This window comes from Chanos chanos, chromosome 12 (genome assembly GCF_902362185.1).
Source record: "Chanos chanos chromosome 12, fChaCha1.1, whole genome shotgun sequence".
NCBI classification, from domain to species: Eukaryota; Metazoa; Chordata; class Actinopteri; order Gonorynchiformes; family Chanidae; genus Chanos; species Chanos chanos.
The window spans coordinates 16,551,587-16,566,903 of NC_044506.1; the positions used below are offsets into that span (position 1 = coordinate 16,551,587).

General features: G+C 42.2%; 1 protein-coding gene across 1 annotated transcript in view; it reads left to right on the forward strand.

Annotated features, from left to right (window-relative positions):
• gabbr2 (gamma-aminobutyric acid (GABA) B receptor, 2) overlaps positions 1-15,317 on the forward strand; it is a 138,088-nt gene that overhangs the window by 84,417 nt on the left and 38,354 nt on the right. The window contains exons 4-9 of the mRNA XM_030789450.1: positions 511-612; positions 5,444-5,509; positions 5,845-6,033; positions 6,400-6,642; positions 10,627-10,687; positions 14,802-14,882. Coding sequence (XP_030645310.1) covers positions 511-612; positions 5,444-5,509; positions 5,845-6,033; positions 6,400-6,642; positions 10,627-10,687; positions 14,802-14,882 — 742 coding nt within the window. The remainder of the gene's footprint in view (positions 1-510; positions 613-5,443; positions 5,510-5,844; positions 6,034-6,399; positions 6,643-10,626; positions 10,688-14,801; positions 14,883-15,317) is intronic.

The following is a 15,317-nucleotide window of genomic DNA, read 5'->3' on the forward strand; positions in this document are numbered from 1 at the left end:
CACAAAACGCTAACAAAATCCCAACACTACGTGGGATGCTTTTTCAAACCTTTATCGCAGAGGAGGTTTTTTTTTTTTTTTCAATCATTCTATTTATGAGATGCACCTTTATTTTTAAAATGTTTCTAATGATAGCCATAAATGACTTCTCCTGGAAACTCAGCTGGGGAAGATAATGAGAGGCAGAACTCATAGGTGTCAAAATCTCAAAATCTCAGTTGGGAAGCAAAGGGGTCACTGGAGAGGGTCCACAAGCACTCAATTCTCTAGGCTCCTTCAGATTCAGAGTGGCCCCAGAAAGTGGCCAGTATAGATAATGATAATAGATAATGATAAGAGCCGAGACGTCAGCTTCTCTGGGAATGTTGAGTTTAATTGGTCAAGTTTTTTTTTTTTTAGAGAGTTGACTAGTTCCAGCATTTGCTTTTCATGTCTTTATCCAACTCACACCCTACCCCCTTGCTGTTCTCTTTAACACTTAATCTCATAGTCTTCTTCTCTCTCTGGCAGGTGCGAAATGACCTGACCAATGAGTTGGAGAAAGCAGACATCCAGATTGCAGATACTGAGAGCTTCTCCAACGACCCCTGCGTCAACGTGAAGAAGTTGAAGGTAAGTAGATGCCTCATTTTTGTTTATCGCCTCCAAAGACACAATTGGTAAATTCTCATTGTCCATAATCCATAGCACATATCTACTGGCAGATCTACACAAAAAAAACCATCTAAACATTTGTTTCTATGAAGTATCCAGCAAACACAGTCAAACGAGCCTTTTCCCTCAGTTCCAGATCTGCTTCTGTTTATTGACTTTGTAATGTTTGGCAAGTAATTATTGATGTCCACCAACTGGAATGTATTCCCCTTCAGATTCCTGAAGCATCCTATGTACTTAGATGACATGAGATTGCAGTCCCTTCAAGCCTTTGCTTTTCTCTGTGCTGCCATATTGAATTACAGTCTCACTCAACTCCATTAAACCCTGTCTCCAGTTGTCATGGAGTTCCTCTCTGATTCGTTCAGATCAGACCATGGGGTTGTTGGAAGCAAGCAACAAACATGCACATAGCAATCTCAACTTTCGGCATATGAACACTGAACGAAACTGTTGTATGAAGATATTAATGAGCCATGTGTAAAGGTTTTAGGGCTTTAATATTTGCTGGAGTGCTGACGATGCTGGATTCAGTAGATTTCCAGCTAAACAAGCTAAAGCCTTTGACAGCAGGGTTTGACAGACACTCTAACGAGAGGAATGTGAGGGTGAGTTATCTACCAAAATATGTATTCATGAAATATCAAATTGACACCAGTTTTATGAGAGCTCCTCAAAGAAAGTGGTATGCTCTGCATTGCAGAAGTTGTCAAGGAGCCAATCACTGTCCATGGGACTGAAACTTACTGTTCACAACTTGTCACATCTCCTAGGGATTTCTCTCTCGCTCTTGCTCTCTCTCTCTCTCTCTCTCTCTCTCTGTCTCTGTCTCTCTCTCTCTCTCTCTTGCTCTTTTAAATGGCAGTAAAGCTTTTTAAAAATTGGATCACAGGGCCTGAGAATTTTTTTCTTACATGCTTTATTTGCAAGACGAAACAAGAACGTCTTGAAAAAACATTCATGAAAATTTGCAGTAAAGTGAATAGCGCTTGCTAACGTGAACGCGCTGCATTGCAGAAGTGTTCCTTTGCCTCAGCTAGTATTCCCTTGGTCGCCTATATATCTGTCTGCGCTTTTTTTTTTTTTTGAACCTGCCCCAGCCTGTCCTAGCTTTTTTCGCCAAGTCATTTTTCCCCAGTATTTTTCTTCCTCTAGCTGTGAAATCATTACAACTCCTATTACAGAATTGACATAGTACCTCCGCTTGCCCAATTCCCTGAATAGCAAAGGGCTGCAGTCGAATGTTTCTTCCGATTCTGCAGGCTCAGGTTTTGCAAGTAGACAGCACCCTTCACGGAGCACATGCTAGACTGTCAAAGTGCAGTAGGAGATAGAGGAAACAATAAATGTCTTTATTTTTGTATCACCTTGACAATGACATGCCCGGATTTGGAGACAATTAACACGTTTAAGTCTGAGGGAGGGACAAGGGAACATCCTGTACCCATCCTGGCTTGCAGAATGGGATATGCGTAGTAAAAAGGGAATGGGTTGACACCAGAGGGCATGTAGGAGATGCTTAAATACTAATAAAAGCCTCTGGTTTAGAACTGTTTATTGCGAGTAGTCACGTTCAACGTTGCTGTTCTCAGTGTTTTCTGTAATGTTATGCTTCAATCAAGAAGACATTTGGGACCTATTAGAAAAAAACGCTAAGTCCTGATTTGGCCTTGTCATCGCTTATAATACAAAAATCCAAGGGAATTTCACAACAATGATGACTATAAAATCTCACTGAGAGAGGGACCAGTTTGAAACAGCTGGTGAGGATCCATGCGCTTTGATTTCCTGGGGGCTGTAAGTAATCTTTGGTGCCAGGGCTCCAGGGGAATGGCTGGAAGCACTCATGCCACTGGAGTCATTCAGGTTAAGTGGGCCTCCCCTAAGAGAGCGACTATAGCCCACTGAAGGACCGCAGCTGTGAAGCTCAAGCCATGTGACTCTTAAAAAGGATGACTGAGTGAGCTGCAAAAAAAAAAAAAAACCCCACTCCAATCTCCTAGTGTGCAGTTCTGGCACCAGCGAGGCGCTAGCCATGGAATTGTAACTGGTTGAAGAGCCTTTTGATGGAAGTCTCTGTGGTGCAGTGGAGAAAGCTTATGGTCACAGAGAGGCAGCACACCATGCATGGCTGAGTATTGTATTCATTTGTGTTGTGCTGAGGCAGCATGTGGAGGGCCTTTGAAAGAGCAGTTTTCCCTTCCGTTATTTCAATGTGTGTATAGAGTGCCTCTGGGTGAACCTCAGCCAACAGGTCTGCTCTTTCTCTAGTCCTCTTTATGGTTCAGTGGATTAGTGGGTGAATGAATGAATGAATGAATGAATGAATGAATGAATGAATTTGACAACTGTCAACTAAAACAACCCAAGGGGCAGAGAATTATTCAGTAGGGACGAACACAAAACTAAGTCTAGAAGCTTCTTTTCACTGTCCCCATTAGCTATGCCAAAAGCAGGAGCTGCTCTTCCTGAGGTCCACCTGAACATTCTCTGTGGATCTTACAAGACTCACAGGAATCACTTCTCCCTCAACACCTTTGACTTTAAAGTGAAATTTGCACCATAGCCATGTTGACAAGCGTCAGTGTTTGATGCGTAAGCTGGACGAAAAATTACTATCCCTTAATCTTACCCAAATTTAACCATATGATTGGTTTTTTGCATACATTATTGTTTGTAGCATTTTTTTTTTGCAGTAAATGGTATCTGAAGTAAAATGAAAATGAACATAACAACTGAGAAAGGCAATACAGTGGCCTCCAATGGATAGACTATGGAATAGCACCCTTGTCAAATATTGACGCTTTCCCACAAAAATGCATTAGAATACTGACACCTGTCCATGCGTCAACTGTTTCCAAAGACGAGGTGTTCTCTCTTACGTTTTTCACCACCCCCATCATAGGGACTGGGTCTATAACAAGTTCCACCATGGGGAAGTATGTCTTTGCACAAATTGCTTCTTCACCAGCTCTCCACGAGCAGATAGTATTTCCAAAAAAAAAAAAAAAAAAAACTAGAAATGTCAGTGATCATTTTTGATGAACTGAGGGGCCTGCGGGCGTTTTAATATCACAGAGGTAGTTGCTGTCTTCTGATGAGGCATTGTTGCTTGTGGCATTTGTAGAACACAGCAGTTGGCTGCTGAATGTGTTCTGAAACTCTCATTACCAGTTGTCATGAGGGGAAAGCTTGGGTGTCAAGGGCACAGCTGTTCTTCCCTCTGATGTGGGCTACAATAGTCACAGTCGGAAAGGAGCAGTAAGCATAGTTTACGTTTGACATCATTTTTAGATGCAAAAGGTTTTTTTTGTTTGTTTGTTTGTTTTTTTAAAGTTAATTGTTAAAGAAAGATTTAGTCAATGTAATGATGAAGATGTAACGGATCGACATAGCCTGTATGTACAAAAGGTCAACTTTTAATATCTTCGGGAAAAAAAAAGTCATAGCTGAATGATCATTATTCCATAGAACTGACTGAATAAAATATCATCATCCTATTTAACATGTGACTCATCCTTTTAGCTGCTTATATGTGTGTGATGAAACTACAGATCAAGGTTGGCTGTGTCCTTGTCAATGAACATGGTGTGCAGACAGCGTGTGCTCTGAAATAAGCTTGCAATTTTATTATGACCTTAAATTCAGATTTGACCCCTAGAACAAATATCTGTGAATTGCCTTGTTTCTAGTTCCGAGTCTCATAATTTTACATGTACTGTGGCCCACTAACAGGTTCATGAGAAAGCACCTTAAAGTAACTAATGTTTACATGATATATGTCCTTAAATGTTGCTAATATTTTTTTTTAATCAGGTAAATGTGTTCAGTATCTCACAGTATCCACAGTGTCAGTTCACATTAACATCATCATTTTCAGTGTAACCAATTACATTGCCTACAACATTATGTTCAGTTACTTTTCCTTCCTGGTCAGTTTCTTTATAGTTTAGGATCTTTTTTCATGTCAGTGTATACCATGTAAAATGCATGTATTACAGAGCTTTCAAAAGTCTGGGATTGATAGATTGATCTTCTACGGTGCAGAACGGGACGAGGTGAAAAAACTCAGCATGCTGTCTGAGTGGGGCTGAATTATTTACAGACTCAATCACGCGCTACGCGCTGCTCTCATTCTGTGAGGCACAAGCTCTCCTCGCTGGCCCTTTGGATATGAAACAATTTTCACCGTTGACGCTAATGTCTCTCCCCAAAACGAATGGAGTCCTGCAGCATAATATAGCCTTGCCTAGCGAAGCTAAACACCCCCACCGAGTTTTAGAAACTACTCGCATACAACTCTCTTTTCAGTCCTGCTCGATGGAAAAAAAAAAAACAAAACACGCTGCATTGCGTCCTTGAAAAAGGCTTTTTATTCCTCTCTGAATACAATGATTAATCTTTGCCTTTATGCAGAGGTTGTTTTAGGTTATTTGTTTCTTTTCATCTAGTTTGGTGTTTTTTTCTAGGGAAGAACCACATACCCCCCCCCCCCCCCCCAAACATATATACACACACACACGCACTGACACATACACAAAGTGTACCCAAAGTTTTGGTATAAGAAAATGCCAAAGATTTGCCATATAAAATAAATGAGAAATGTTTGTATATTTTTTCAGTCCAATCTGCTGGTGTGATCTCTAAGTTGTTCTTTTATTTTGTTATAGATTTGAATTAAATTTGCATCAGTAAAATTATTTAATAAACCAGAACCAGTGTAACAGCAGTGACAATTAGTAACTGCAAAATTAAACTTTTCTTCTTCTCTTTTTTTTTTTTTTGTCAGGATAATGACGTAAGGATCATTATTGGCCAGTTTGACGAGAACCTTGCCTCCAAAGTCTTCTGCTGTGTGAGTACATGAGTACACATCATTGCCTTGGGTGTCAGTGGAAGCTAAAACCTCTCACTGACTGAAGAGAGACTTCATGTTATTGACAATATTGGCAGGACACCTCTGGTTTTAGGCTCTGAAAAGAGCACATGTGCCACAAGCATGGGTCTTTAAAAGTGATATAATGATTATTGGTGTTGGCACGTCTTGGGTTAGGCAGTCAATGAAAGTAGTTGTGCTCTCTGTGCTGTCCACTAATGAGGGGATAAGCATGTGTCCACTGAATCTCTGATCTTAATCTCTCGCTTTGGTTTCTGTCTCTGTGTGTGTGTGTGTGTGTGTGTCCTCATCAGGCATACAACCTCAACATGTATGGTAGTAAGTACCAGTGGATCATTCCAGGATGGTACCAGGGAAATTGGTGGGAACAGGCCAATTCCACTAACTGTACCACCAAGAAGCTGTTGACTGCCATGGAGGGATACATCAGTGTGGACTTTGAGCCTCTTAGCGCCAAACAGATCAAAGGCATATCGGGAAGGGTGGGTAACTTTGTAATCAAATCACATTTGATCAGTTTTTTTTTTAGGCGTTATCGATGTTGGAGCATTTATGTGTTTTGGGATCTTATATGCTGTCATTTATGCGGTGTACATATGACACAGAGGAGTAAACAGTTTTGTGTATGATTGTCCAGACTATTAGCAAGCTAGTTTTTGTACCATAGGATACTTTTCTGGGAACATTACAAACCAAAATAGTTCTTGTTCTGAAAGTTGAATTCCTCACCCATAACCCCCCCCCCCCCGAACTGCCTAAAATAAATTTGGCCAATTTGACTACACGTCTACATGCTTCATTCTAATTGTCAGTTAAGCCTTCATCTCAACATTTCTGCCTATACTCAGACGCCACAGGAATATGAGAGAGAGTATAGCAGGGAGCGGGAGCAGAAAGGTGTGGAACCCAGCAAATTCCATGGCTTTGCCTACGACGGCATCTGGGTCATCGCCAAGACCCTCAACCGAGTCATGGAACTGCTAAGGCACAAGGAGAGGCACGACATCTACCGAAATTTTACCGTGGATGACCACGAAGTGGGCAAGATGGTCCTGGACGTGATGAACGAAACCAACTTCTTCGGAGTGACGGTAAGCATGTCAAACGCCAGTTGTCAGAACCGCAGTCCCTAAAGAGTCGATGTTGTGCCTCACAACATCTCATTTGAATTCATATTAATTCATCACGAAAATATGGAAGCGTGTTGGAGAAAAACAACATAGATTCCCACCGAGAGTTGAGAAACACCGCCTCTGCTTGGATTCGGATTTTTCCATTTTGGATCTTCACTTCCATTCTTTGAATATGTGAATCCCTCTGGGTAATTACACTGTCAGGGCAACACTTCTTCGTGGCAATTCATGGCGCTTCTATAAGTCATTCCATGCTAAAAGCCACTTACGCTACAAACATGTCACTGAGAACCATGCATGTCATTTTGCATTGAGCCATCAAGTGACATTTCCTGAGGGGAAAATATACTAAAGGCCATCTCATGATTGGTGACTCCATGCCGACGCATTGTCAACAGCACATATAGCGGAGACATTAGCATTTGAACCAGATCGGACAAGACAACGTAAAAAGGGAGGGAGAGAATGAATCTGGGGAGGTTGGGGTTGGTCTGCTCTGGATTGCAGGGAAATAAACAGTGCAGGATGAAGGAAGACACGGGAGGCAGGTAGTCAGGGCTGAGCACACAGCCAAGACAAAGTAAAGCTTCACTGGTGTGCCAGACTGATTTGGTATGCAGGGAGTGTTCTGCCTGCAGTCATCAGTGTGTGTGTGTGTGGTGTGTGTGTGTGTGTGTGTGTGTGTGGTGCGAGAGAGAGAGAAAGAGATAGAGTGTGTGTGTGTGTGTGTGTGTGAGAGAGAGAGAGAGAGAGAGAGAGAGAGAGACGGAAATAGAGTGTGTGTTTGTGTGTGCGAGAGAGAGAGAGAGAGAGAGAGAGAGAGGAACAGAGATAGTGTGTTTGTGTGTGTTTGTATGTGTGTGTGACAGAGAGAGAGAGAGAGAGAGAGAGAGAGAGAAGGAGAGAGACCGGCTCTACTGAGCAAAAGAGAGAGACAACAATGTGGGTCTCTTTCTCTCTCCTTGGGCTCTCTCTCTTCCTTTGGCTCAAGCTGCTAACATATTATATCCACTAGAAGGACTACACGAGCAGTGCTTCTCTTTCTAATACTCAAGCCTATTGATCAATTGACAGCTCACTGTAGGAAGTAAAACATTAGCATAGAGAAACCTTGAGGGAGCATAAATGGCTTTAAATCAGAGATAGATGTGAGCACACCACTACTGATTACTTTGATAAATGGAAGTTGGTTCTTTTTTCTCTCTGCTCTGCTACTGTTGAATCACTTGTGGCACATATTGAGTTAGAACTAGTCTTTACTGAAGCAATTCTCCCTTCCAATGGTCAGTGCCAGAAAATCATATTTACAGAAACAGTCTGCCATTTGAATTTGCCTTATGTTTCAAATGGACGTTGAATTGCATTTGTATCAAACTGCTAAACGCTGTATGAATCCAGTGACCCCTTAGCTCGGTGCTAACTGTAATGCTCAGATTTTACCTAGTGTCTCAGAGCAGATTCCTTGCTTTTCTGCCGCCCGCGTATTTGTATCAGTGCTGTTTGGTGTCGCAGCCTCAGGGCATGTGACACGGCGTGCGTGTGTGTGTGTGTGTGCGTGTGCGTGTGTGTGTGTGTGGTCTGATATGGGAGGGAAGAGGGAACTGTACACTGCAGCGAGATTTTCATCACCTTCGGCCTCTGGCTGTCCTTCAGACCTGAGGGAGAGAGCGAGTGGGGCCGCGCCTTCTATTTCACACCTTCATTCCCATCCTCTCATCACTCCTATGCCCTGCCTGTCCACACCTCTCCCCACAGCGATAAAGGCATCATCAACAGGGGCCGCCCTGGACTCGCCCCGGCCCACGCGCGTCGGCCGTGCCGGGGCCGCTCCGTTGGCCGCGCGCTGGGGCCGGAGAATCGAATGTGTGTCAGTTAAGCATTATGATATTAACATGGTGCAGAGCCTCCAGGGCTGTACAGGGTACAGATGGAGCGTGCTGGAATGCATCTGCGTGTGATAGGATCCCATTAGTACGTGCTGCGTGAGAGAAATTGGTCAGGATCTTATTGTGCGGTCTTAAGACATGGGAGAGAGAAGAAAGAAACTGCTTTGAGAGCAGCGTGTTTCCAAGCATTCGCAGAGGTTTTGTGAGGTGAGATGCCTCATATATATGCATGAACGTGAGTACATATTTATACAAATGCACACCCGCGGTCCGTCGATAACATCAAAAGGCTGGCTGTGGTGATTGCGTGCGATGCTTCACGTGGTGGAGGCGCTTGCCTGGATGAGCTGTGCAGTTTAGAGCATGCAGGGATTCTGAAAATGAGGTGGAAGAGCTACAGCACAGTGAAACTGAGATGCAGTCATAAACACACTCATTCCGCGTTGCTCGTCACTTATCAAACCTTAGCTGGCCAGGTTACACACTCCTGGATCTCTACACTTCTCAAGACAAAATCATCCAAACCCAGACCAGGACACAGACAAAATCCACCCCAAAGGCTGTACTGAGAAATATTATATTAGGCCTGAGCAACTCGTCACATTGTTCCATACTATTACTATGTAGTAAGAAATGTATTACAGTGTAACAAACCATTTATTAACATTTTGACATACCACACTTTCTGCATATGTGACCATATATATAGATATATACAGATAGTGTTTTCAACCATGGATTGGCACAGGATCAAGTTGAGATGTTAGAGGCTGTGTCATCCTGACATGTTGAATAATTAATACCGTTCTCATTACTGAAGTTTAAGACAAACAAACATGACTTGCAGTGCTCTGATACAAAATCTTAGCCGAAAGCTTTTTTTTTTAGCATGACTACATCAGAGAGAGACAAAACAAAGTGCAGCACCATAACATAACACTATGAACTTCAAAGGCAACCATCCTTAGACATGAAAACAGCCCCTCAGTCGCTTCCCAGGCTTTTAATGCATTCTAATCATCGCCATGGCAATGTTTGGCGCCTCTCACCTGTTATTCTGCCGATGCGAGTGATCCTAAATCCTGCTAAACGGCTAATTAGTATGCTCCGTGGGCAGACAGCAGACAACATTAACTCACCAGTTTTGATGAATAATGAGCAAAGAAGAAAATATCTTTACAAAAAGATGAGTATTTTTATGATAATTTCACACAGCTACCGCTTTACAACAACATCTGAGATATACCGTTTTTTTTTTTTTCTTAGAATACATTCAAGTGAAGCTTGTTTGGGTTTGGCGTGACTGATTCGAATCCACAGGTGGTGTATCGGAAACATTGTCATAGTTCTTTGAAAATGTTCTTGGGGACCTTTGTATGTTGAGAGTTTCTACACGAGGCTGTGGAGAAAGAGAACACAGATGTTATCATTTTTCAGAACCGAAACTGTTGTCTGTTGAACCTGATGGGCCTGATGTGTAACGCTTCAGACGTGAAAAGATTTGGGATGACAGGTGTCGTATTGATTAAGAGTGGTTCACTTTGAAGACTAGCTTCAATGGACCTCTTTTTTATGGTGGTTACACTGGATGTTAACTGTTACGGTCTGGAGATCTGATGACCTTTGGGATGTGTGCCCATTCTTTTAATATTTAACCAATCAATTTTCCTCCTCTTAATTATGTTTACCTCAATGAAGAGATCGGTTCGCAAGCCTCTAACTTAATAAACAGCCTAAGCTAAGTTCATGCCAAACTGCTCTCTAGCTCTCTCCAGTTTGTTCCTGTGCCAGGAGTACACAATGTGCCAGCCAAATAGCAGATTAATCTTCATAAGGTGAAGGGTCTGGCCGTAGTCATCCTCAACCCTCATTGAAAATCTAGACCTCCTCTGATTGTCAGTTTTTCATGTTGGTTGCCGTGGCTGAAAAGGAAAAAGAATCTAAATTTTTTATGTTTTTTTTGCTTAGTTATTTTCTCTGACTTTTCTCTGACTGATTAACTACCACTCTTTGGTTTTGAGATCATTGACTTTTTTTTTCCTTTACTTTTTTGCAGGGTCAGGTGATGTTTCGGAATGGCGAGCGCATGGGGACCATCAAATTCACTCAGTTTCAAGGTATATGATTATTATATGTCCACTTTGGTCTATTTTGGTGTGTGGTATGTCACATTGCGAACAAAAGTTCTCTCTCAAAGGTCTCTCTCTCTCTCTAAAGTCCCTCTCAAGGAGGTCAAACACAGTTTTGTTTGTTTACTCTCCCTTTTGTTTTGTTTGTTTACTTGTTTTCTCTCCCTCATCAAGTACTCCTGATTTGCCTGAGTGATGTTCTGATGAACTTCTTTGGATCTTCTCTGGATTCTCAGTTTGTGTTAACTCAGAGAACTGAACAAGTTTCCCCAGGGATTTTGCTCTCCGGGTTGCATTTTCTAGCCTTAGGTAATAGTGAAACATATGACAATGCAGTATTTTAGGGAACTTTTGTTTTGCATATGTCTTCCTTCTGGCAAATACTCAGACAGCAATAGCTTACTTTGGTCATATAAACAGTCAAGTCGGTCTAGGACATTTTGCCAAACCGTAAACGCAGTGAGTTCTGGCTCCGATGCTTTGCTCTACTTAAATGAGGTCAGGGGATCCCTGTGTTCTGGCCAGCGGTGTCATTTATCCAGTATGTGTGTTTGTGTGTGTGTGTGTGTGTTTTTCTTTATGGGCAGAGCAGACTGGTACTCGATGAGATTAACTCCATTTGGCAGGATTTAATCTCTGTGTGAGGGATTCCCTCCTCATATTGCCCCTCACCTGCAGCAAATGCTTTCTCTCCACTCTTTCAATCTTATCTGACTCGGTGCAGAGGTATCCCCCATAGCATGTTACATCATCAAGTGTGTGTGTGTGCCTGTTTGTGTGTGTGTGTGTGTGTGTGTGTGCGTGTGCATGTGCGCATGTTTGTGTGTGTGTGTGTGTGTGTGTGTGTGTGTGTGTGTGCATGCGTGCGTGCGTGCGTGTGTGTGTGTAGAAGAGGATGAAGCCCCAGGATAAGGAGACCTGTTCTGCTGTGTGGTGATTGAACAGGCTGTCAGTTCAAAGGCAACTGACAGCTATGGATAAGGAGTTGGGAAATGTTATCAACATTGCACTGAAGAGGGCTTGCTTTTGCTCTCTGAGAACAAACACAAGTGAATCAAATTGGCCTTGGGCAAAGTAGACTCCCATCCTCTCTCTCTCACTCCCTCTCACTCTCTCTCTCTCCCAGATACATAGAAACACACACCCACAAACACAAACATGCACAGTTATATACTTAGAGGTATCACTATCCCTTTCTGCTTCTTTCTCACATTTTCACATGCACACACACACACTCATACTCACACGGAAATCCTAACCCTCCTACACGCATAAATCTCCACCTGGCCACAGCCAACTATCTCATTCCGTTTTGTCTACGCTCCGCTTTTCTCCCTCCGTTCTCACCCAGTCCTTTGGTCCTCCATCCGCCATTTCTCTCTGTCCCTCTATCGCATTTCCACTCGTCTCTGTGGCTTCTCTCCGCTCCATCTGTCTGACGTTAATGGATGAGGAGGAATTGCCCTGGCTGAATATTTAAAGAGATGCTGAGCTCTGGCTTCGCTCAGCCATCCATCTCCAGAGGCCCAGATGGGGCCTCTGAGCCCTTCCCTGAAAGATCTTGCCGTCAGGTCCTGTATCCGAGACTTTTAGCCACGCCGCCGCGAATCTCGTACAGCATCCATCTGGGCGCCGCGGCAGAATGGATTTTACAATTTTGATGTGGTGCTCGTGACCTAACAGAACAAGGAAACTCACCCTATTCATGACAGTGTAAATTATCTCCATGAAGTTTGAACTAACATGAAGTGAGAGTGATAGAGCCTTGAAGAAGGAATGTAGAGCTCCGGAACAGACATGCCACAGTCTATTGCTGTCATGTCTTTGGTATTACTTTGTTACTTTAAAAATTGACCGTAAGATGCTTAATGTCATCGGTAACTTACAGAGATATTGTAAGTATCATTCTCAGTTTGTAGCAGCATAGCTAATGCTTTCTACCTAAAGTGACATTACACAGTTCTGCTCTTGCCCCCTTATATAATATACATTTTTTCCGAAGGCATGTTGCCATGAACTGTCGTGAATTGTTAATGAAAACTCATTCTCTTCAGCTCTGAAGCGGTGAGGATTGGAGTTAAACAATTTCCCACTGAAAGAGAATCCTCTATTAGCTTGCTGACTCTTAATTCACCAGCATCATTTGCATGTTATTTGTAAAACTAACAGTAATGATCAATGATAGTAGCATTACAAATACCTTGACCAGTCACTGACCATGTAAGTATTTTGCGAGTGCTATAAAAAATTATGTACAGACCAAAGACTTTAATGACATGGAACCATTAAAGAGAGAGAGAGAGAGAGACAGAGAGAGAGAGAAAGCATTACATGAACCATTAATGACTCTTCCGATTGAATTACAGCTGCTTGATTAAAACACTGGGCACATAATGGTTTCCTAGATTGATGTAATGCTCTGGCCAGACGACTGGTGTCATTATCAAGTTTGAGAGAATGCTTTGGGTTATGCATGAGTCACAAAACAAACAAGAAACCCTTGTGACTTGTGATGTCACACACCTGTAGCCATAGACAGAGCTCTGATTGGCTCACCCCGCCGAGCACTCAATGTTCCGTGACCGGCTCAGTTGTGTAGGTTCAAGCAGAGCTGTCTCAGGTTATCAGGAACTGGAGGCGGGAGAGCACACAGGCAGAACACAGGTCAAAGCAGGACAAGAGTTTGTTTTTGTTCTCTTTATTGTGTGTCTACCTTTTGAGTTTTCCCATCTAACTTTTTGTCTTTTGTTTGAAGACCTTCTGTAAGTTTGGATATTAGGTTTTGACCTCTGCATTTGTTTAATTTATTTCGAAATTTTTCTGCTTAGAACAGTACTGTTGCACCTACTCTTAATTTCATCTAATATATATTAAAAAATTCTGAGTGTAATCGATGCAATTGGAATAGTGTACAGATTTGAACCATAAAACAGATAAATGCAAATAGAATCCATGAATGACCTGTGTTTGTATGTTATTTGTTGGCAATTTCTAACCAGTGTTACATTCAACAATATGTGTAATGTTAGCAGACATGTGTGTGTTGGTAATACAAAAATACTAACAGAACTGAAATAACCTTTTTATGAATAAGCAAAAGATTTATTGGACTGTCCCCTGTGTCATATTTGTCATTGCCTTTTGGTATAATCCCGATCAGTCTCCACAGACGGAAAATTGATTGAAATCATTTTCCCAGGTCCATCCATGTTTAAATGAGTGTTCCCCATTTAGGGACAGGGCAATATTCCCAGTGAGTGTCAGTCAATATGCAGGCTGGGTTTAAAGCACACGCTCGGGGCAGATATTAGGTTTTAAGATGACTCCATAAAGAAGAGGCTGATACTGGAATAGGGCCTTTGAGAGAAACTCTGGTTCTGTCTGGGATTTATGGTCATCAAAACTCATTTAGCTGCACCTGCAGATGCTTCAAAGCGTATCAGGTTACAAAATTCTAACATGTGATGTTAGTGCTGTTCTTTTACTGTTTCATTATTTTAACACCCCCCCCCCCCCACCCTCCCCCCTTGAGAGAAACTGTATTATTATATTTTGTTTGCCCTGTGATGGGTTTGTTCCTGCCAGGCACTCTAACAGCCCTGATACACACTCACTAGTCCCACTGAAAATTACATTTCTTAAGCCCAATATGTTTTCATGACAACTACACAAGTATATCAGAGTGAATGTACAGGAATGAAAAATTACAAAAGTTATTGTAATTTATCAGCATCATATTCATTTCTTTACAAACTATTTCACCTTTTCTGTTATCGCCAGTTGGTAAATAACAAAATAAAACATGGAACACGAGTTTTGTACGTTAATTCTTAAATGTTGAAAAACAGAGAAAAATGTATTACGCATTACACAGAATTATTAAGTATATCATTGTTGCGTGCCTGGAACTACCCTGGCACTTATTAAGTCAAGGTGTCCGTAGTAACATTGGCAGGCTTTATGCTCTAATGTCTTTTTGGGGGGAAATGAAGTTTTTCGGGCTTGTGTGGTCTTATCAGTCCATTCTCCTTATCTCACCCTCTCTCTCTCTCTCTCTCTCTCTCTCTCTCTCTCTCTCTCTCTGTTTCTGTCCCTTTGTCAGAGGGCCAAGAGGTGAAGGTGGGAGAGTACAATGCTATTGCAGATATACTGGACCTTATCAACGACACCATCAGATTCCAAGGTAAGGGAATGCCCTGAGACAGAGAGATGTGTATGTGTGTGTGTTCGTTAGTGTGTGTCAGTGTGTGGAAAGTAACCATGTGATTCCCAGTGCCCCCCGCCCTTGTACATCATTCCTAATGAATAATTCACTAACGGTTTTTTATTCCTCTCTGTGTTTGCCTGTGTTGACATCCTTTGTAATTTGTTCAATCGTTGGCAATTGCTGGTCTCTATAAGCCTCCCTCTTATGGGCTTTCATGCACACAATATTGGACTGTTTCAAGCAAAACACTGTTCTTTTATGTCTGGAGCTTCCTCAGATAGAACTTGGTAAGATGAACCGTAGCAATCGATTGGCAAGCAAGCAAAAGCTTGCAAAGTAAGCAAAAGAAAAGACACAAAACACAACACTGCGGTCACAGACCGCAAACAGGGAGTCAAGGCACATTTGTAA